The 21,720-nt window shown below is 35.4% G+C and overlaps 1 protein-coding gene across 1 annotated transcript; it reads right to left on the bottom strand.

Moving 5' to 3' along the window:
* Positions 1 to 758: 758 nt before the first annotated feature.
* Positions 759 to 1,703, bottom strand: LOC140510950 (olfactory receptor 5D18-like). The gene has a single exon (XM_072619898.1). The coding sequence runs from the start codon at positions 1,701 to 1,703 to the stop codon at positions 759 to 761; it is 945 nt and encodes a 314-aa protein (XP_072475999.1).
* Between the last annotated feature and the right edge of the window lie 20,017 nt (positions 1,704 to 21,720).

The following is a 21,720-nucleotide window of genomic DNA, read 5'->3' on the forward strand; positions in this document are numbered from 1 at the left end:
TATACATATACAGTGTTTGTATTTAAAGACTCTTGATTAATCCGATCAAAGACAAGATACAATCAGAGGCAATTGATTATACTAAAACAAAAACAGGAAAAGATCTTACTTTGCTTGCCATTGCACCTTTTTAGGCATAATTCCAAATTGTTTTCCTTAATATTTTTCCATTTTCATAGGTCTATCAAAAGTAGACTATTGTGTCTCTTGTGCAACATCTTCAAAATTTATCATTTTGGGTTCAGATATAATAGTCTCATAGGTGTTAAGTGGATAATTTGGATTTCCTTATTTTCCATTTCTAATTGATAGTTCTTAAAAATTACTTGTTCATATATCTGTAGATAACATTGGTTTCTTATCTGAAGAACTGAAATAATTTTTCTTTTATACGTTGCGGAATGGATTTTTATTTTATAAATTTTACTCAGAAATTAAAATGAATCAATAAAATTTGTTGCAATTGTTTTGCCCCCAAAATCTTTCCTTTTTAACTTTAGTTTTATTTACTATTATAATTAAAACATTTTAATTTTATGTAATCAAAATTATCAATTTTTCATTCTTGCTCATCTTTATCAATTGTTTCATGATGAATTTGTTTTCTATAATGATTTTCATAAGCTATATAGTATGTATTTCTTTAAATTAATTGTCATATGACTTTTTCATGTAAGTCTTTTATCTAATTGGAGCTTATCAAATGTGAGTTGTTTAAATAGTTGTCACAAGAAAATTTTAATTAGTAGGAAATATGCTCAGAGAGAAGAAATTTTAATCTCCATTAATTTCATGACTGTTTCTTTTACATCTTTGTTTCTCAGGCTATAGATAAGAGGATTGAGCATGGGGATTACCACTGTATAAAACACAGAAGCTACTTTGACTGTGTGGCGAGAATTCTTGGAGTTAGGAACACAATAGAGAAAGAGAATGGTACCATGAAAGACAGTTATAGCCATTAGGTGAGAGGCACATGTAGAAAAGGCTTTATGTCGCCCACTGGATGAATTCATCTTCAGGACAGTGACAAAAATGAATACATAAGAGGCCAATATAATCAAAAGTGTGCTTACTTCGTTAAATGTGGCGGAGATGAGAAGCAGCATCTGGTTCAAAAGTGAATCAGAACAGGAGAGAGTAAGAAGTGATGAAAACTCACAGAAAAAATGATTAATTGTGTTTGAAGCATAAAATGTTAATTGTATAGCAGACAATGTGAGTACAAGGGAACAGACTGTACCCCATGCGTATGATCCAGCTACCAATAGGGCACAAACCTTCTGGGACATGGCAACTGTATATAGCAAAGGATTGCAAATAGCCACAAAGCGATCATAGGCCATTACTGCAAGCAGGAAGGACTCAGTCACTACAAAGGTACAAAAGAGAAAAAATTGTACCAAACAACCAGAGAAGGATATGCTTCTGTCCTCTATAAGCAAGTCCACCAACATCTTGGGAGCAATGATGGAGGAATAGCAAAAATCCACAAAGGACAAATGGCTGAGGAAAAAGTACATAGGGGTGTGAAGTTTGGGGTTGATGCGGATGATGCCAATCATACCTACGTTTCCCAACGCAGTTATAGAATATATGATCAAGAACACCAGGAAGAGGGGCACTTGAAGGTCTGGGTAATCTGAGAAACCCAAGAGGGCAAATGTTGCCAAAGAACTCCAGTTTCCCTCACAAGTCACCATCATTCATGCTGGAAAACAGAATCAGAAAGTGAGACCTGAAAAATAATGGTAATTTCAAAAGAATGTTAAACGTGTATTCTTTGCGTAGTTCTATGATACTCATTGAAGGTACAAAACAAAAAGAAAACAAAATTATACCACTCCTCCAAAAAAACCCTCCCTTCAAGGAGCTGGGAGTCTATTGGGCATTCACACAGATTAAAGATGTTTGTTAGGGTCTCTAATCTACTACTGACTATGGAATAATATTCATGTGAAAACCTCAAAGAATTTCATTGTGAAGTGCAATCTAAGGCCATTACTTTCAATCTCTACCTGGACAAGAATATTCTCTTTGACATACTTCACAAGTATTTAGTCAACTTTTGTGTGATGGTTTCCAGTGAAGGAGAAGTTAGTACCTCTAAGACAGTCCATTTTAATTTGTGGTGGCTATAGTTGTTAGCACATCACCTTACTCCCAAGCCTATATTACTTCTCTTCAATTTTTGACCATTGTTATTTGTTTTTCCTGTGGTACCATGCAGAATAACATCAATGATAGCAACAGCTCCCAGAATTCTTATTGGATAGCAAACAGAATTTGAGTAAACCTCAGAGAAGAAGAGGTAACAGAGTAATGCAGTCATCAAGGGAAATATTTAAAATGAAATTAAATTATTATATAAGAAAAATATGTTTCAGTTGCACTGTGGAAGGAATGGGTTTCTATAAAGTAGGATATTAGGACAACTGCAATAAGGAAGGCAACAGTGAAGGATGGAGAATCCCTGTGATAGGCCATAAATGACGAGGAAGCCATTTGTTAATCATTGAAATGCCAATTCAGTTGGTTAGCAAAAGGCCTAGCACTTTGGATTCAGTATAAAATCCCTCCAAAATATTAGATAGCTGAGGCCTGAGAATGATATACCTCACTTTTCTCCAAGGTAGGAGACTGGTATAAGAAGTAATGCTGTTTTTCCCGTTACCTGGAAGGAATCTTTCCCCATCCTGTATAGTTAGAATATTCTGACAAATGGAGTAGCTTTTTAATGAAATTTTCCCCTACCTCATTTAAGGAAAAAAGTTTTAAATTTAATAGTGCATATGACTAGAACATACTTCATTCTCACCTTTCAATAGTTTTCTTCAAAACAGATGTCCCAGGATATCTCCTACATAAGATTTTTACTAATACATTTAGATGTTCCTTCCTTTTGTCTGAAGTATCTTGTATTTATTTGCCATGTTTTTTTAAATGCACCTTTTCCCCAAGAAAATGTAAGATCCAAGAGGTGAGGCATAGTTTTGTTGTTGTTGTTGCTGCTCTTTATGTGTCATACTATCCCTCCCCCGACACTTATCAACACATATTTTTTCCTAGTAAGCAATTTATAAATGTCTGTTGATTTATTGAGTTTATTAGATTTAAGTCAATGCTCTAGCACATTCAAAGCTTTTTTAAACATTTACTCTCATCTACTGTGGTACACATGCCTCCATGCTTTCCATCATGCAGGTTTAAGCATGAGTTTTTAATACCCAGGGTATTTATACATTTTCTCAAGCAAAATTTATACAAATTTGAGCTAAGTTGGATAAGACAAAGATTCCTAAGTTGTTTCACTAGATATTTCTTCCCAAGTTCATTTGAAATTATTGATCTTTGAATCTTACCATTCAAATATTTATAAATTCAATAATAATGATGATTAGCAGTAGTAATGAGTAAAAATAATAATAAATAACACTTTCATAACTCTTGAAATTTTACTAAATATTTTATAAATATCTCATTTTATCATTGCCAAAAACTGGTAGATAGGTGTTATTTTATAAATGAAGCAAATGAGACAGATGAAAGTCAAATGAGTATCCTAGGTTCAAATGACTAGCAACTTTCAGAGCAGGGATTTGAATTCACTTCTTCCTTATTTAATATCAAGACAATTATCTACTGCACTAACTTTATTGTGTATCCAAATGGGCTTTGTTTTTATTCATATCTCTCCATCATTTCCATGAAAATAGGAATCTCCTTCCAATCCAGTTCTGTATTATTTTATACCCTGGTTCACCTCAACAAGATTATCAAATGCACCATTTCACCATGATAATGATAGTGATGATGATGAGGAAGAAGAGGATGTTTAGTCGTTATTAAATGCTAGTTTTACTTCTCAGATTATTAAAGGTCTTTTAAGGCTTTTGTTATTAGCATCTAAAACTGAAATTGATCATGTGTGGATTAAAATGAGGTTATTAAATAATTTTATTAAATAATCTTACTAAATTACCAAATTCTTCCTAGATGGGCCTGAGATTAATGCCAATATAAGACAGCCATGACTGTGACTTAAATATATAATATCATTGAGGGTAATTACCGAAAGGTTGTAAAATTGTCAAATAGGTTGCTGTCTATAAAGTTTTCTCTTTTTTATAACAAAGGAAATGATATTCACAGCGGGAAAATGACTTGGATGAAATGTGAATAATACAGATTACACTTTACAATTATGTTGAGGATATTTTATTTTTTCAGAGAGATTGCTAGATGTTTATTAAGGTACCACTGGATAGAGACTTAATATTAAAATAGGATTGACAAAGACAAAGAAAATTTATGATGTTCTCAAGTATTCTAATGTAGAACGAACTCTTCAGTTCTTGATATGACCATGCGGGTTTTCAGCAGATCTAGTTTCTTATAAGTCAGAACCAGAATGGCTCTTATTTGATGAAAATTATATTAAAGAAATGCGTAAATGTTTCAGGGTGGGAGATTTCTGTTTGATTTAAGGGGGGAACTATTAAGGTCCTGTAAATGTGTAGTAGGGTGCCTTGAATAGTGGATTTATTTTAGATTTCTTAGATGAAATGGTACAAAACTGAAGGAGTCCATAAAGAATGAATATTTCATTTTAAACATTTAAACCATTTTTAAAATTGAGGAAACAGAATCTTGAAAAATCACAAAGTATGAGAACTTGGAATAAATGCCATTTCCTGTAAGTTCAAATACAGTGCTTTTCTTACTAAAGAGGGCCTCCCAGTTTTGCCCTTTGGAAGACTGGGTCCTAAGGATAGGAAACAGTTATAGTATACCAATTCCCATAGATTCAGTATGCAGGATGCTGCTGGGGAAAAAAAATCTACCAGAAACAGAGAGTCAGCTGACTCTGAAAGAGTTTAAAAAGGAAATTCGGAAAGCACTTTTGAGGTACTTTAGTTTAACCCTCATAATTTACAATGGTGAAACTTAAGGCCAGATAAGGAAAGGCTCAAGAACAAAGAAATAAAACATAATACATCTGGAACTTAAGTCACTACTTTCTTTTCTGGTAGGTAAATGTCTCAAAGATGAAAAAAATCATCACATCTTTGTTGAAACATAGCATAAAATGCATACAAAAGCAAGCATGTATCAAATTGTCTCCCTATGAGAATATAATTTTCTAAGCAACAACGGAATATTTTTTTTCTTGTTATTCCTATTACTTAGTAATTCACACACAGTACATGCTTAGTAAATAATGATTATGTACTGAATGAATGAATGAATAAAAATAAGGAATACTTTCTTTCTTTACTAACACTGGCAAGTTGGGGTGGGGGCTGCTTCCTGGATGTGCAGCTTGGAGAACATGGTATTTCTTCAACTCTCCTTGACTTCCTTAGTGAAATGGTATCATCTCCGGCCAGGGTTCCTGAGGAAAATTAACATTCTTTACACCAAGAATGGTAGATCATAATCTAAAAGGGACCACAGGTAACATCTGGTTGAATCACCTTATATTGATTGGAAAAGTGAGACCCAAGGATGTTAAAAGACTGGTTCATTGTCCCACAGGTAGTGTTGCAACCAAAGTCATCTGACTTTACAGTCAGTGTTTTTTCCACTTTACTAAGCTGTAAGGATATTACCAAGATAATATCATCATTATATTATACTGGAATTCCATTCTAAGCGAACAGAAGAGGGATAGAGCCCAGTTCAGCAGATAATTCCATCTTAAAGAAACTTTGGTTTTTGATAGCTTTGTCCAGGCACTAGATTGCATCTTAGTTGCAGTCCGCGTCTTCCATTCATTCACAGAATCTTTGTTCAATCATTTTGAGCTGCGTGATCTAGTGAAGAGTACTCACTGGATTTCGGTTGGGAAGACCAAGGATCAAGTCCTGAACATTTCTTCTAAATTCATTTCAACTAGGGTCCTTCATTTAACTGAAAAGAAGTATAGCATTTAGAGCCAAAGAATATGTATCCTAACTTGTCACTTGCCAACTATGTAACTGTATAACTATGAATGAAAAACTAATTTTTTTGAGGTTCAGTTCCCTCAACAGTAAAATGTGATATTTGGAAAATAAAATTTCTAGTTTTCTGCCTTTCTTTATACACACACACACACACACAAATATATACATATATATATATACACACACATATATACATATATATGTATATATGTACATATATATGATATTAAATATTAAGCATGTATGATGGTCCTGGAATAATGACGAGTTGTGTAATCTGAGGTAAATGCTTCCATCTCTCTGGGATTCACCTGTGAAATGAGGGGAGGGTAGCTGTCCTCTTTGATCTATTGTAGTGATCAATTCTGGGAGCTCTATTCCATCACTTTTTTGAAGCACAGTTTGATATCACACCAGAGTTACAGGTTTCGATGCTTAAATGTTCAGCTCAGGTCCCAGCCAGTCTAATGACATAAGCATAACCAGGGAGCAAGCTATTTATATAAAATACCTTCGATTCAGAAAGATCATATTCCTTACAAAGAATGTTTAAAAGCACCTATTAGAGACAGTCAATTCAACTAACTTTTTTAAAGTCATTCTACGTGTTTGGCATTATATTAGGCACTGTAGACACAAATGAAAAACCAAAACTGTCCTATAATTCAAAAATTTTAAATCAACTGATAAAGTTAGCCATACTATATGAATTAAAAAGGGGTTTCACGAATCATGTAATAAGCATTTTATACTGCAGAGGAAGAGATTGTGTGGTTACAGGAAATATAACGTTCTTCAAGGAGAGTCTGCTTGATAGAAATAAGGTCTTCTCAAATCCAATGAAGTCTTCCTTTTATTCCAGATTCCTGATAATTGTCAAATAGATGTTTCTATGGTTTTTTTTTGTTTGTTTGTTTCAATGGCGTTTTCTCCATACAGAGGATAGTGTCATTGGAGAGACACCCAAGCTCCCCTTCTGTCCTATGATACCTTTCTACTGAACACATCACTCCATACTATTCAACGACTTTTCATTTTAATTTAAACTACCATTTTCTTATTTATTCCAGGCTTTCCTTCTCAGCATCAGAACTCACTTTCACTTATGGTATGAATCAACTCAACTATAGGGAGATCTGAAGATAGATGCAATAATGCTTGTTTTGCATACATTGTAGTTACCCGGTTGTTCTAAGAAACTTCCCTTACATAGAACAGCAAGTCATTTATGGAGTGGGTAAGTAACTGCCACAGCAAGTAAAAGTGAGAAATACACAGCCATTCAGTTACTTAAGAGAAATGGTTTTCTACTGAGTATTCTTTTCATTTTTGCAACTTCATTAATGTTGATATTCTGTGAATTAATGAAGTTATTTCTATGATACTTTATAGAATCTTTTATGACATTATAAGAGTGGGATAGACCTTGTTTGACAACTTTTAAGGCTATATTTTTGCATCTGCCCTTCACCATTAACTAAAAAGTTACTGTTTTCTAACGTGATATATGTTTTCGTTTAACTCTTTGTTCTTCTCGCTGTCATCCAGCTTTTCCAACCATAAATTCCAAGAAAGAAGGAAACTAGGATTTTTATTAGAATGATTTCTGTTCAATGCATTTTCTTCAAATGTCCTCTGATGAACATGGACCTCTTCTATTTGGAAGAGGCAGGGAAAAACCACAAATATTAGGCAATTAATCATTTAGCTGCCCTACTGATCAATCTGTTCTAGTCAATACTTGAATTGTCTCATTCCTCAAAAGGATAATTAGGAAAGGAATATGGTTCTTTTGAAATCCTTAGGTTTTTAACATATTTATATCCTAATTTGTTACTTCCACTGTAGTGTAATTTAGAGGTCAATGAAAAATTAAAGGTCAATCTATCTCTATATCTTTCATTTACAGATAAAGAAACTAAGGCATCAAAAGCAAATGGACTTACCCAAAGACCTAAAGCTAGCAGCTCTGTCCATTACATATTGTTTCTATTGATCCTGCTTCTGGACAAACCTTGGCAGGGCTGGGATATATTTGAATATTTTATTGCCTCTGAGTAAATAGGTGTGGGCTACAGAGAGGCTAGACTTTTTAAGTAAGAGAATATCCTGGAAGAATTGCAAGAGGAAAGAGGGAGACATTTTCCTTTTTCATTTCATTTTTCCTTTAAAAAAAATAGATCATATTACATGAAGACTCAAACAATACCATTGTAAGGCAACATACCTTCTGAAGAGAGGCAAGCCACTTTCCTGCTTCCTAAAGCTGCATAAAGGCATGATACAAGGGATTTTATTTCTGTAATGTTCTCTGGGGACAGGGCCCTGGAGAATCCACTCTCTATTCATGATTCTCTGTGGGCCACAGATAAGCAATCAATAGGAATGAACTGTCTCTGATACTATCTTGACAGAAGAAAAACCAAGAGTGCATTTAGGGTTCTAACCCTAAGCCTAAGCCTAAGCCTAACCCTAACTTGGTTTCTCCTTCTTTAATTTTTAGCCTCTAGTTGAATGCTTATTATTTTGTCACAAACATTTATTTCATTCCTATTACAATTTGGATCACACAGTTTTTAAATTGACATTATCCAAAGGGAAATATAAATATTTTATTGTAAAATAATACACTTATATGGCTATTGAAGATATATTAGCAGTTCTTGAATAGGAGAAGTCAAAGGTTTAAAGGATTATTCAAGATCACCATGACAGAAAAATAATCTCAATAAACTGAAAAGAAAAAAGGCAGTAAAAGCAAATACATAGATGCACAAATGTCATGAACTGCCAGACTATTGTGTCAGAAGAGCATAATTAATATTCAAAAACCAAAAAAAAATTTTCCAAGACAAATCGAGGTTCTGTTATTGATTTGACCTCAGTTTAGCATATATGCCTTAAGTTGAGAAGCTCATAAAGACCACTTAAAAGATAAAATAAAACAAATATACAAACACAAAAATAATAATGAATGACTGTAAATATGAAGAAGAGAGTATGTCATGGACAACACAATACATATATAAGTATAGTAGAAATATTAGTTTATGGAGAGGTTTACAGATGGTCCTAACTTTTTTTTAATTCAAGGCTGTGAAAGTTAAGAAGATTTGGTCAGCCTCCATGATCTGGGTGTATTCATAACACTAAAATATCTAAACTATTCAGAAGACTTTTGTTTCCAATAGGTCCAATTGTTTTGTCGCTTTTGATGAAATTTGTAACTCAGTAGTAGTTTTCCCCAAAATTATAGAAAATCCCAATGAAGATGGCACAATGTAATAGAACTATTTACAAAAAGGTTAAAAAAAGGCTAAAAAATCTTCACAAAAAAAGCTTAAAAAATTATACAAAAGATGAAGACAGACCTTTTTTCATGTTATGAGAACTCTCCTGATCTAAACTCCACTGATAAATTATGGATATAATCCACGGTACACATAAACCAGATTATTTGTCAAAATGATATATAACATTGAAAATGATGAATGTAGTTTTAAAATGAATCAAGTATGTAACATAGTCAGTGAACAAATTGTTTATTGTGTGACAGACATCCTACTAAGATTTAAGGAAAAAAGTAAAAAGAAACTCCTCAAGAAGTCAACGTTCTTTTGTGGAAGTCAACACATTGATGGAAGGGTAAAGGACAAAATAGATAGATAAAAGTACAATCAGGGACATGGTAGAAAATGTTGGAGAGCAGTCTGGAGAGAAACGAGAAATAATCATCCTTCTGGTTTGTGAATCCTAATTCTGGAATTAACATCCAAGTTGAAGAGCCTTGTGAGGAAAATTAGAGGAAAATAGATTCTAGTCTTGAGGTAAATGAGTTATGATTATGTGTCAGTATCTTGTGAGCTCAATGGTAAATGGTTTAAAAGCTAAAGCAACAAAGGTAGCATATACTACACAGTAGAAAATTAAAAAAAAAACACTGAAAACAAATTAAACTGGTAAAATTTCTGTCAATTAAATAATTTTACTTTATCCTAGTTAATTTGTACCACTGTAGAGCAGAAGGGTTTATGAAGACATTTATTTCTTTTGTAATTCTATGCAATTTATTTTATGTATTAAGAGTATTACTGTGGAAAATGGTTCATAGTTTTCATATGGCTGAAAAAGGCATCCATTGCAGCAATTTTTTCCATAATTCTTTATCTTATGGAACTCATTATTTCTACAGAGACATGATTGAATCAGAGAATGTATGTGACCTGCCCATATCTTCATAGATAATTCATAATGAAAAAAAATTCTAGCCTGTTAACTTGAAGTCTAATACTATTTATATTAAACTTGGAAGTACCTAAAAGGAAGTCACAATAATCAGTCTTTTATTTGGTCCTTCCTCGTGCAAATATGCCATCATAGAACTAAAAATATGCAGTAATCCACTGGACACAGTTAAAGGTGTTATTACTTGTAAAAATCTTAGAAACGAAATTAAAGCTATATTTAGTCATGTGAAAAAATTCTCAGAATGACTATTGATTAGAGAGATGCACATGAAAACAACTCTGAGGTATGACATCACACCTATCAGATTGGCTGACATAAGAAAACAGGAAGATGATAAATGTTGAAGAAGATGTGGGAAAGTTGGAACACTAATTCATTGTTGGTGGAGCTGTGAGCTGATTCAACCATTCTGGAGAGCAATTTGGAATTATGCCCAAAGGGTTACCCGAATGTGCATACTCTTTGACCCAGCAGTATTGATTCTGGGACTCTATCCCAAGGAGATCATAGAAATGGGAAAGGGTCCCACATGTACAAAAATATTTATAACAGCTCTCTTTGTAGTGGCCAAAAACTGCAAATCAAGGAGATGCCCATCAACTGCAGAATGGCTGAACAAGTGGTGGTATATGAATGCAATGGAACACTATCGTGCTATGAGAAATGAAGAACAGGAAGACTTCAGAAAAGTCTGAAACGACATATACATTACTGATGCTGAGTGAAAAGAGCAGAATCAGGAGAACTTTGTATGCAGCAAGAACCACAGTGTGCGAGGAATTTTTCTGGTACACTTACTACTTCACTGAAATGCATTGACTTAAAAAATATCTATGTATGTCCATAAATTCAATAATCTAAATGAGATGAATGATTATTCGAAAAATGTGTAAATTGCCCAGATTAACAGAAAAGGAAATTGAATACTTAAGTCACCTAATCTCAGAAAAAGAAATTGAACAAGACATCAATGAACTCCCTAGGAAGAGATCTCCAGGCCCAGGTGGATTTACAAGTGAATTCTATCAAACATCGAAAGAAGAGTTAATTCCAATACTATATAGAATATTTGTGAAAACTGGGGAAGAAAGAGTCCCTCCAAATTCTCTTCATGATATAATTATGGTTCTGATACCTAAAGTGGGAAGAGTCAAAATAGAGAAAGAAAATTATAGACCAATTTCTCTAATGAATATAGATGTAAAAATTTTAAATAAGATTTTAGCAAAACGAATACAACTTATCATGAGAATAACACATTATGGTCAGGCAGGATTTATACCAGAAACGCAGGGCTGGTTTAATATTAGGAAAACTCTTAACATTATTGATTATGTCAAGAACAAAACTAACAGAAACCACACAATGATCTCAATAGATGCAGACAAATCTTTTCACAAAATACAACACCCATTTCTATTGAAAGCAATGGAGAGCATAAGAATAAAGGGAATTTTCCATAAAATAATAAGCAGTATCTATCTATAATCTTCAATAAGCATTAAATGCAATGGAGATAAGCTAGATGTATTCCCAATAAGATCAGGGATGTCCATTATCACTACGATTATTCAATATGGTAGTAGAAATATTAGCTGTAGTTACAATACACAAAGAAGAAAGGAAATAATCCCTCTTTGCAGATGATATGGTGATATACTTAGAGAATTCCAGAGATTCAAGTAAAAAACTACTTGAAAAAATAAACAACTTTGGCAAAGTTTCAGGTTACAAAATAAACTCACACAAATCTTCTAACAAAACCCAACAGAAAGAGCTAGAAAGAGAAATCGCATTTAAAGCTAAGGCAGCCAGTAAAAAATATTTGGGATTCTACCTGCCAAAACAAATCCAAAGATTATATGATCACAATTATAAAACACTTTTTGCACAAATACTTTCAGATCTAAGTAAGTGGAAAAACATCAGTGGCTCCTGGGTGGGCTAAGCCAATATAAAAAGTGACAGTTCTACCTAAATTAATTTACTATTCACTGCTGTATCAATCAAACTATCAGATTGTTGGGGCCCAGCTCTGGACCATGGCCTTCTGTGGGGTAGTTGAGACACCTGGACGTGCTAACCTGCCCTATAGGGTACTAAGAACACCTCGTTAACAGAGCGGGTTCCACGCATGGGGAGGAACATGGGAGGAGCTAGCGCGGGTATATAAACCAGGGCATAAGGAAGTTCGGGGAGTGATGTAACAATTAAAGAGTGTGCAGCTGCCAACTCGGGTGTTCTGTCTAGTTATTCCCCTCCCCTACCGGAGGGGCCAGAGACGTCCGAAGGCCAACAGAGATCTAGATCTTGAGGTAAGATTCCAAGCGAAGCCCAGGGAGGGAGAGCTAGCGTAGAAAGCCCGGAGCATCAGATAATTATTTTTAGAGCTAGAAAAATAATGTCAAAATCCATGTGGAAGAACAAAATGTCCAGAATATCAAGAGAACTAATATGAAGAAGAGCTAAGGAAGGTGGCCTAGCTCTACCAGATCTCAGATTGTATTATAAAGCAGCACTTATCACAACTGCTTGGTATTGGCTAAGAAACAGAAGGGTAAAACAGTGTAATAACTTACGTGCTAAAGACACAGTAGCCAGTGAATATAACAATCTTCTGTTTGACAATTTCAAGGACCCCAGCTTTTGGGATAAGGACTCACTGTTTGATAAAAATTGCTTGGATAACTAGATAACAGTGTGGCAGAAACTAGGCATAGACCAATGTTTGACACTGTACACAATAAAGACCAAATGGGTACATAATCTAGGTATCCCGATTGATAATATAAAGAAATTAGTGGAGCAAGGAATAGAGTGTTTATCAAATTTATGGAGAAAGAAAGAATTTTTGACTGACAAGAGACAGAAAACATTGATGTGCAGAGTGGATAATTTTGATTATATTAAACTGAAAAGATTTTTCACAACCAAACCCAGTGCAACCAAAATTAAGAGACAAGCAGAAAACTGGGAAGGAATTTTTTACAACTAGTGTCTGTGATAAAAGCCTCATTTTAAAAATAGATATGGAACTGAGTCAAATGTACAAGAATACAAGTCATTCTCCTATTGATGAATGGTCAAAGGAACAGGCAATTTTCAGAGGAAGAAATTAAAGATATCTATAATCATATGAAAAAATGTAAAACGTTGATTTCCAGTTTGTGGCAACTACAAAGAGTGCTGACATAAATATTTTTGTACATGTGGGATACTTTCCCATTTTTATGATTTCTTGAAGATACAGTCCTAGAAGCGATATTGCTGGGTCAAAGGGTATGCACAATTTTGTAGCCCTTTGGGAATAGTTCCAAACCACTCTCCAGAATGGTTGCATGAGCTCACAGCTCCATCAGCAATAAATTAGAGTCCCAACTATCCCACCTTCTCTCCAAAATTTATCAATTTCCTGTTTTGTCATGTTAGCCAGTCTGATGTGGTACTTCAAAGTTGTTTTGATTTGCATCTCTCTAATCCATAGTGATCTAGAGCATTTTTTTCATATGATTATAGATATCTTTAATTTCTTCCTCTGGAAATTTCCTGTTCATATCCATTGACCATTTATCAATTGGGGAATGACTTGTATTGTTGCACATTTTACTCAGTTCTCTATATGTTCTAGAAATGAGGCCTTTATCCCTGAGATTAGCTATAAAAATTCTTTCCCAATATACTACATCCCTCCTAATTTTGGTTGCATTGCATTTGGCTGTGCAAAAACTTTGCAGTTTAATGTAATCAAAATTATCCATCTTGTACTTCGTAATGCTTTCTATCTCTTAAGTCAAAAATTCTTCCCTTCTCCATAAATCCCATAAATGCACTATTCCTTGCTCCTCCTCTTTATCCATGGTATCAACCTTTATAACTATTTTGTGCATCCATCTGGATTTTATTCTGGTGTATGGCGTCAGGTGTGGGTCTATGCCTAGTTTCTTCAACACTGTTAATCAGTTTTTCCACCAATTTTTGTTGAACAGTGAGTTCTTATCCCAGAAGCTGTGGTCCTTGGATTTATCAAACAGGAGGTGGCTATCTTCCTTGTCTAGGATGTCTTGAGTACCTAGCATATTCCATTTGTCTACCCTTCTGTTTCTTAGGAAGTACCAAGTAGTTTTGAGAATTGATGCTTTATAATACAATTTGAGATCTGGTAGTGCTAGGCCACCTTGCCTAGCATTTCTTTTCATTAGTCCCTTTGATATTCTGGACCTTTTGTTCTTCCAGATGAATTTTCATATTATTTTATCCAGCTCTAGACAAGAATTATCTGGTAGTTTAATTGGTATGGCTCTAAATAAGTAAATTAATTTAGGTAGAATTGTCATTTTTATAGGATTAGCTCAGCCTACCCATGAGCAACTGATGTTTCACCACTTACTTAGATTTGACTTTATTTGTGCAAAAAGTGTCTTGTAATTGTGTTGATATAGTCCCTGTATTGGCAGGTAAACTCCCAAATATTTTATATGTCTACCCTAGCTTTAAATAGAGTTTCTCTTTCTATTGGACTTTGTTACTAATATATGAGAATGCAGAAGATTTGTGAGGGTTCATTTTGTATCCTGCAACTTTACCAAAGTCATTTATTGTTTCAAGTAGTTTTTTATTTGTATCTCTGGGATTCTCTAAGTACATCATCATATCATCTGCAAAGAGTGCTAACTTAGTTTCTTCTTTGCATATTCTTATTCCTTCAATTTCTTTATCTTGTTTATTGCTACAACTAATATTTCTTGTACCACATTGAATAATAGTGGTGATAATGGACATCCTTGTTCCACCTGTGATCTTATTGGAAATGCATCTAGCTTATCTCCATTGCATATAATGCTTGCTGAAGGTTTTAGGAAGATACTGCTATTATTTTATCAAAAATTTCTTTTATTCCTATGTTCTCTAGGAATAGGTGTTGTATTTTGTCAGAAGCTTTTTCTGCATCTATTGAGATAATCATGTGGTTTTTGTTAGTTCTGTTGTTGATACGATCAATAATGCTAATAGTTTTCATAATATTGAACCAGTCCTGCATTCCTGGTATGAAACATATCTGATCAAATGTATTATTCTCGTGATAAGATGCTGTATTCGTTTTGCTAAAATCTTATTTAAAACATTTGTATCTATATTCATTAGGGAAATTGGTGTATAATTTTCTTTCTCTGTTTTGTCTCTTCTTGGTTTAGGTATCAAAAACATTTGTATCATAAAAAGAATTTGGGCCAACTCCTTCTTCCCCAATTTGCAAAAATAGTCTATATAGTATTGGAATTAATGGTTCTTTCAATGTTTGATAGAATTCACTTGTAAATCCATCTGGTTCCGGAGATTTTTCCTAGGGAGTTCATTGATAGCTTGTTCAATTTCTTTTTCTCAAATGGGGTTGTTTAATTATTCAACTTCCTCCTCTGTTAATCTGAACAATTTGTATTTTTTAAAATACTCATCCATCTCATTTGGATTCTCGAATTTGTGGGCCTCAAGTTGAGCAAAGCAATTTCTAATTATTGTTTTCTTTTCCTCCTCAGTGGAGGCGAATTCAATATTTTCATTTTTGATATTAGTAATATGATTTTCCTCTTTATTTTTTAATCAAATTCACCAAAGGTTAATCAATTTTATTAGTTTTTTCATAAAACCAACTTTTGGTTTCATTTATCAATTCAATAGTTTTCTTAATTTCAATTTTATTAATCTCTCTTCTTGTTTTCAACGTTTCTAATTTGGCATTTACTTGGGTATTTTCAATTTGTTTTTTTCTAGCTTTTTCAACTGCATTCCAAAATCACTTATCTCCTCTTTCTCTAACTTATTTATGTAGGCATTCAAAGATGTAAGACTTCCCCTGAGAACTGTTTTAGCAATATCTCATAAGATTTGTTAAGTTGTCTCATTATTGTCCTTCTCTTGAATGAAGTTGTTGATTGTTTCTATGATTTGTTGTTTAACCTACTCCTTCCTTAGAATTAGATTATTTAGTTTCCAAATGGTTTTTTGTTTATCTTTCCATGGCCTTTTATTACATGTAGTTTTTATTGTGTTACGATCTGAGAAGGATGCATTAATTATCTCTGCCTTTCTGCTCTGGATTGTGAGGGTTTCATGTCCTGGTACATGTGTATGTGCCATATACTGCTGAGAAAAAGGTATATTTCTTTCTATTCCCATTCCGTTTTCTCCAGAGATCTGTCATATCTACCTTATCCAGAGTTTTATTACCTCCTTAACCTCTTTCTTGTTTATTTTGAGTTTAGGTGTATCAAGTTCAGAGAGGGGGATTCTGAGGCCCCCTACTAGTACAGCTTTGCTGCCAATTCGTTCATCTCAGTTAACCTTTCCTCTAAGAATTTGGATGCTATACCATTTGGAGCATATATGTTTAGTAAAGATATTGCTTCATTGTCTATGGTGCCTTTTAGCAGGACATAGTTTCCTTCCTTATTTCTTTTGATTAGATCAATTTCTGCTTTGGTTTTGTCTGAGATTAGAATTGCTACTCTTGCCTTTCTTACATCAGCTGAAGCACAATAGATTCTGCTCCACCCTTTGACCTTTACCCTCTGTGTATTCTCCCTTTCAAATGTGTTTCTTGTAAACAATTTATTGTTGGATTATGGCTTTCAATCCATTCTGCTATCCCTCTCCTTTTTATGGGAGAGTTCACTTCATTCACTTTCAGTGTTATGATTACAATCTGTGTATTTCCTTCCATCCTCTTTCTCATCATTTGTGCTTTTAGCTCTTCTGTCTCCTCTCCCCTACTCAATAATTTTCACTTTTCACAACCACCTCCTGCAGCCTTCCCTTACTTCTTTTAGTCTCCCTCCCTTCTACTCCCCTTTACCCTTACTGCTTCTTCCCTCCCTTTTAACTTCCTGTCCCCTTTCTTCCTGCTTCCCCTCCTACTGCCTATAGAGCTAGTTAAAATTATATACTTAAGTTTATTGCTCCCTCCTTGAACCAAATCAAATGAGATTACCTCTCAAGCAGTGCTCATCTCTCTCCCCTCTTTCCCTCTACTATAGTTTTGTACTTCTTCCTGTGATGTAATTTATCATTTTCTGCTTCCTCCTTTTCACATTTCCTGTTACAATCCCTTCACCTGCTTAAGTCATATTTTTAACATGACATCATTTTCCTTATTTCCATTCCCTCTATGTGCATCCCTTTTTTATTTTTTAATAGATGTGCAATTCTCAAGATTAACAGGTATTATTCTCCCTTATAGGGAGGTAAACAGTTTGCCCAAATTGAGTAACAAGTGTTTTGTATTTTTTTATACCTGTTTTTCCTGGAATGCTGAGGCAAGCCTAGATCTTAGTGTGAGTTTCCACCCCTCCTGGGGCTCCTCTCCTAGGACCAGGGCTCCTCTCAATTCTAAATCCTAACCCCAAATGCGGCTCCCCTGGGTCCTAGTGTGACTTTCTACCACCTTTGGCTTCCTCTCTTTCTGCTTCACCTCTGCTACAGTAGGAGGAATCCCCCTTAGTTATTTTCCTAGCCTCAGGCTTTATGAGACTATTTGCCCCCTCTGCTTTTCTCACTGATCCAGGATTTTTCTGGGGAAATATTTTAGGGTTCTTTTGTGGTCATCAAGGGGGGAAGAGAGAGCATTTCCTGTTCACTCCACCATCAGCCAATAGGTGACTTACAGACATTTAATCTGTTGACTGAAAGTCTCAGGAACTGCTTCGGCTGATACCTGGGGTTCAGCAGCTGTCACTCGCTCGGCTTTGTTGGTCTCTCAACCTTGGCTGCTACTCCTAGGGTTCCACCTGGCGCTGTCTCAAGTTTCCCTGGGGCCCTCCCACTCTGCTGTCCTGGAAGTGTTGTGCTGTGCCCTGTCCAAAATATTTTTTATGAAAATAGATTTGTATTGATATCCTCTGCTTTTACGTTGCTGAAATTACCTCCTTTGTCCCTGACCTCCCAGAGAGCAATCCCTTATAACAAAGAAAAAAATGAAATAAAATGCAGCAAAACTGATCAGTATATTTAAAAAATCTGACACATGCATCTTCCACTCCTGTGGGTTTCCCCCCACTTCTGCATAGGAGTGATGGGAAATGAGTTCTCATATTTCTTATTTGGGGCCAAACTTGATCTGTATAATTTTGCAACATTCGTGTTTTATTCTCTTGTGGTGGTGGCTCTTTCCATTTACATTGTTTTAATCATGTGCATTGTTTTCCTGGATCTTTACTTCACTTTGATTCTTTTATAACATGTTCTATTCAATGACCATATTGTGTTTGGACATGTGGAGTTTATCAGTTCACATCAGTCTTTTTTTAAAAGGAATTTGTGTTCAACAATAACTCCCTTAGTTATTTACATTTTCTTAGATTTTTCTTTCCACTCTCTCTCTCTCTTACTCCTCAGTCCATCCCCACTACCTCCCTGAGATGGTATAAAATCTTATATAGGTTCAACATGTACATTCCTACTCAATGCATGTTTCATAGAAGAATTAAAATGAACGAGGGAAACCATAAAACAAAACATAATACAAAAGAAAATGGTCTACTTCTGTCTGTGATCCAATTCCATAGTTCTTTGTCTGGATGGGAAGGTGCTTTGCCTCAGAAGTCCACTGGAAATTTTTCAAGTCCATGCATTTCAATGAAGTCCTAAGTATACCAGAAAAATTCCTCTTACATTGTGGTTGTTGCTGTATACAAAGTTCTCCTGGTCTGCTCCTTTCACTCAGCATTAGTTCATTTAAGATCTTCTAGGCTTTTCTGAAGTCTTCCTGTTCATCATTTCTTGTATCACAATAGTATTCCATTACATTAATTTACCACAACTTGTTCAGCCATTCCCCAATTGATGGGCATCCCCTTGATTTCAAGTTTTTGGCCGCTATAAAAATAGCTGCTATAAATACTTTTGTACTTTTGGGATGTTTTCGATTTTTATGATGTCCTGGGGATATAGTCCCAGAAGCGGTATTGTTGGGTCAAGGGGTATGCCCACTTGTGTAGCCCTTTCTACATAGTCCCAAATTGCTCTCCAGAATGATTGGATCAACTCATAGCTCCACCAACAATGAATTAGCGTTCCAGCTCTCCCACATCTTCTCCAACATTTATTATCTTCCTGTTCTGTCATGTCAGCCAATCTAACTGGCGTGATGGGGTATTTCAGAGTTATTTTGATTCAAAACCCTTTAATCAATAGTGATTTAGAGTATTTTTTCATATGACAAAAGATAGCTTTAATTTCTTTCTCTGAAAATTTCCTAATCATATGTTTGACCATTTGCCAATTACGAAATGACTTGGATTCTTATACATTTGACTCAGTTCCTTATATAGTTTAGAAATGAGAACTTTCTCACAGACACTACTTACAAAAATTCAGTTACTCAGTTTTTATGGGTAGGTGATTCTTGGTTTTAGTCCTAGTTCCTTTGACTTCTGCAATATCATATTCCACGCCCTTCGATCCCTTAATGTAGAAGCTGCTAAATCTTGTGTTATCCTGATTGTATTTCCAAAATACTTGAATTGTTTCTTTCCATCTGCTTGCAATATTTTCTCCTTTCCCAGGGAACTCTGGAATTTGGCCACAATGTTCCTAGGAGTTTCTATTTTTGGATCTCTTTCAGGCAGTGATCTGTGGATTCTGTGAACACTTATTTTGCCCTCTGGTTCTAGAATCTCAGGGCAGTTTTCCTTGATAATTTCATGAAAGATGATGTCTAGGCTCTTTTTTTGATTATGGCTTTCAGGTAGGCCCATAATTTTTAAATTGTCTCTCCTGGATCTATTTTCCAGGTAAGTTGCTTTTCCAATGAGATATTTCACATTATCTTCCATTTTTTCATTCTTTTGGTTTTGTTTTGTGATTTCTTGCTTTCTCATAAAGTCATTAGCCTTCATCTGTTCCATTCTAATTTTGAAAGAACTATTTTCTTCAGTGAACTTTTGAATCCCCTTTTCCATTTGGCTAATTCTGCTTTTGAAAGCATTCTTCTCCTCATGGGCTTTTTGAACCTCTTTTCCAATTGAGTTAGCCTATTTTTCAAGGTGTTATTTTCTTCAGCATTGTTTGGGGTCTCCTTTAGCAGGGTGTTTACTTGTTTTTCATGCTTTGCTTGCATGTCTTTCATTTGTCTTCCCAGTTTTTCCTCCACCTCTCTAACTTGATTTTCAAAATCATTTTTGAGCTCTTCCATGGCCTGAGCCCATTGAGTGGGCTGGGATACAGAAGTCTTGACTTCTGTGTCTTTCCCTGATGGTAAGCATTGCTCTTCCTCATCAGAAAGGAAGGGAGGAAATACCTGTTCCCCAAGAGAGTAACCTTCTATAGTCTTATTTTTTTCCCCTTTTCTGGGCATTTTCCCAGCCAGTGACTTCACTTCTGAATATTCTCTTCACACCCGCTTTACCTCTGATCCGCCCAGCCAGCTCTTGTGGTCTGAGATTTAAATGCTGCTTCCCAGCCTCAGGGCTTTTGGCGGGGGTGGGGCTGCTATTCAGTGTGAGATTCAGTTCAGGTGCTCAGGTGGGGGCAGGGCCGCCTCATGGGCTTACTTCCCTCAGGGGGTTTACGCAGAGACCTTTAACAATGGATCCAGGCTCCTGCCTGCTTGGGGAGCCCTGGTCTGCTGCCGCCTCCGCTGCTGCCTCCAAAGGGGCCCTGAGTTATGGGAGCACCCCACTCCCCTCTCTGCAAGCCAAGAAGACCCTCTCACCAACCTTTGGGGCACGTGGGTGGAGGGACCCGCACGGCCGCTGAAGATTCCCTCCCTGAAGCCTGCTCTGATCCACTCCTCTTGGTGCTTCGTGGCCAAGACAGGGCTGGGCTTGGCTTCAGGTCCGCAGCATGAAGCACATTTTAGGAGAGGTTTTCAGGGCTCTCTGGAACAGAAATCTCGTCTGCTCCATTGTTCTGTGGCTTCAGCTGCTCCAGAATTTGTTGGGAGTTCTTTTTGACAGATATTTTATGGGCTGTGGGTTTGGAGCTAGCGTATGTCTGTCTTTCTACTCTGCCATCTTGGCTCCGAATGGTGGATTCTTTCAATGACCTTTTTGCCCTCTGGATTTAGGACTTCTGGGCAGTTTTCGTTGATGATGACTTGGAAGATACTATCCAGGCTCTGGTTTTCATCATGGCTTTCTGGTAGGCCAATAATTCTTATATTTTCTCTCTTGGATCTGTTTTCCAGTTGTTTTTCAAATTAGATATTTTACATTTTCTTCTATCTTTTCATTCTTTAGATTTGATGTGACTTATTCTTGATGTCTCCTAGAGTTATTAACTTCTACCTGCCCAATTCTATTTTTTATCAAATTGCTTTCCTCAGTTAACTTTTGCATCTCCTTTTCCCTTTATTCAGTTGTTCCTTTTAAGGGGTTATTTTCTGCAGTTAGTTCCTGTACTTCCTTTTCCATTTGTCCAGTTGTCCTTTTAAATTCTTCTGTGACTCCTTTTTCATATTTTTAAAGTTATTCGTCAGTTTTTCTTCTACTTATCTAATTTGGCTCTTAAAATCCTTCCTCATTTCTTCCAA

This window comes from Notamacropus eugenii, chromosome 6 (genome assembly GCF_028372415.1).
Source record: "Notamacropus eugenii isolate mMacEug1 chromosome 6, mMacEug1.pri_v2, whole genome shotgun sequence".
NCBI classification, from domain to species: Eukaryota; Metazoa; Chordata; class Mammalia; order Diprotodontia; family Macropodidae; genus Notamacropus; species Notamacropus eugenii.

What these genes read in the sequence shown, in the direction of transcription:
- LOC140510950 (XM_072619898.1), bottom strand. Translation starts at nt 1,703, where the DNA reads ATGGTGACTTGTGAGGGAAACTGGAGTTCTTTGGCAACATTTGCCCTC.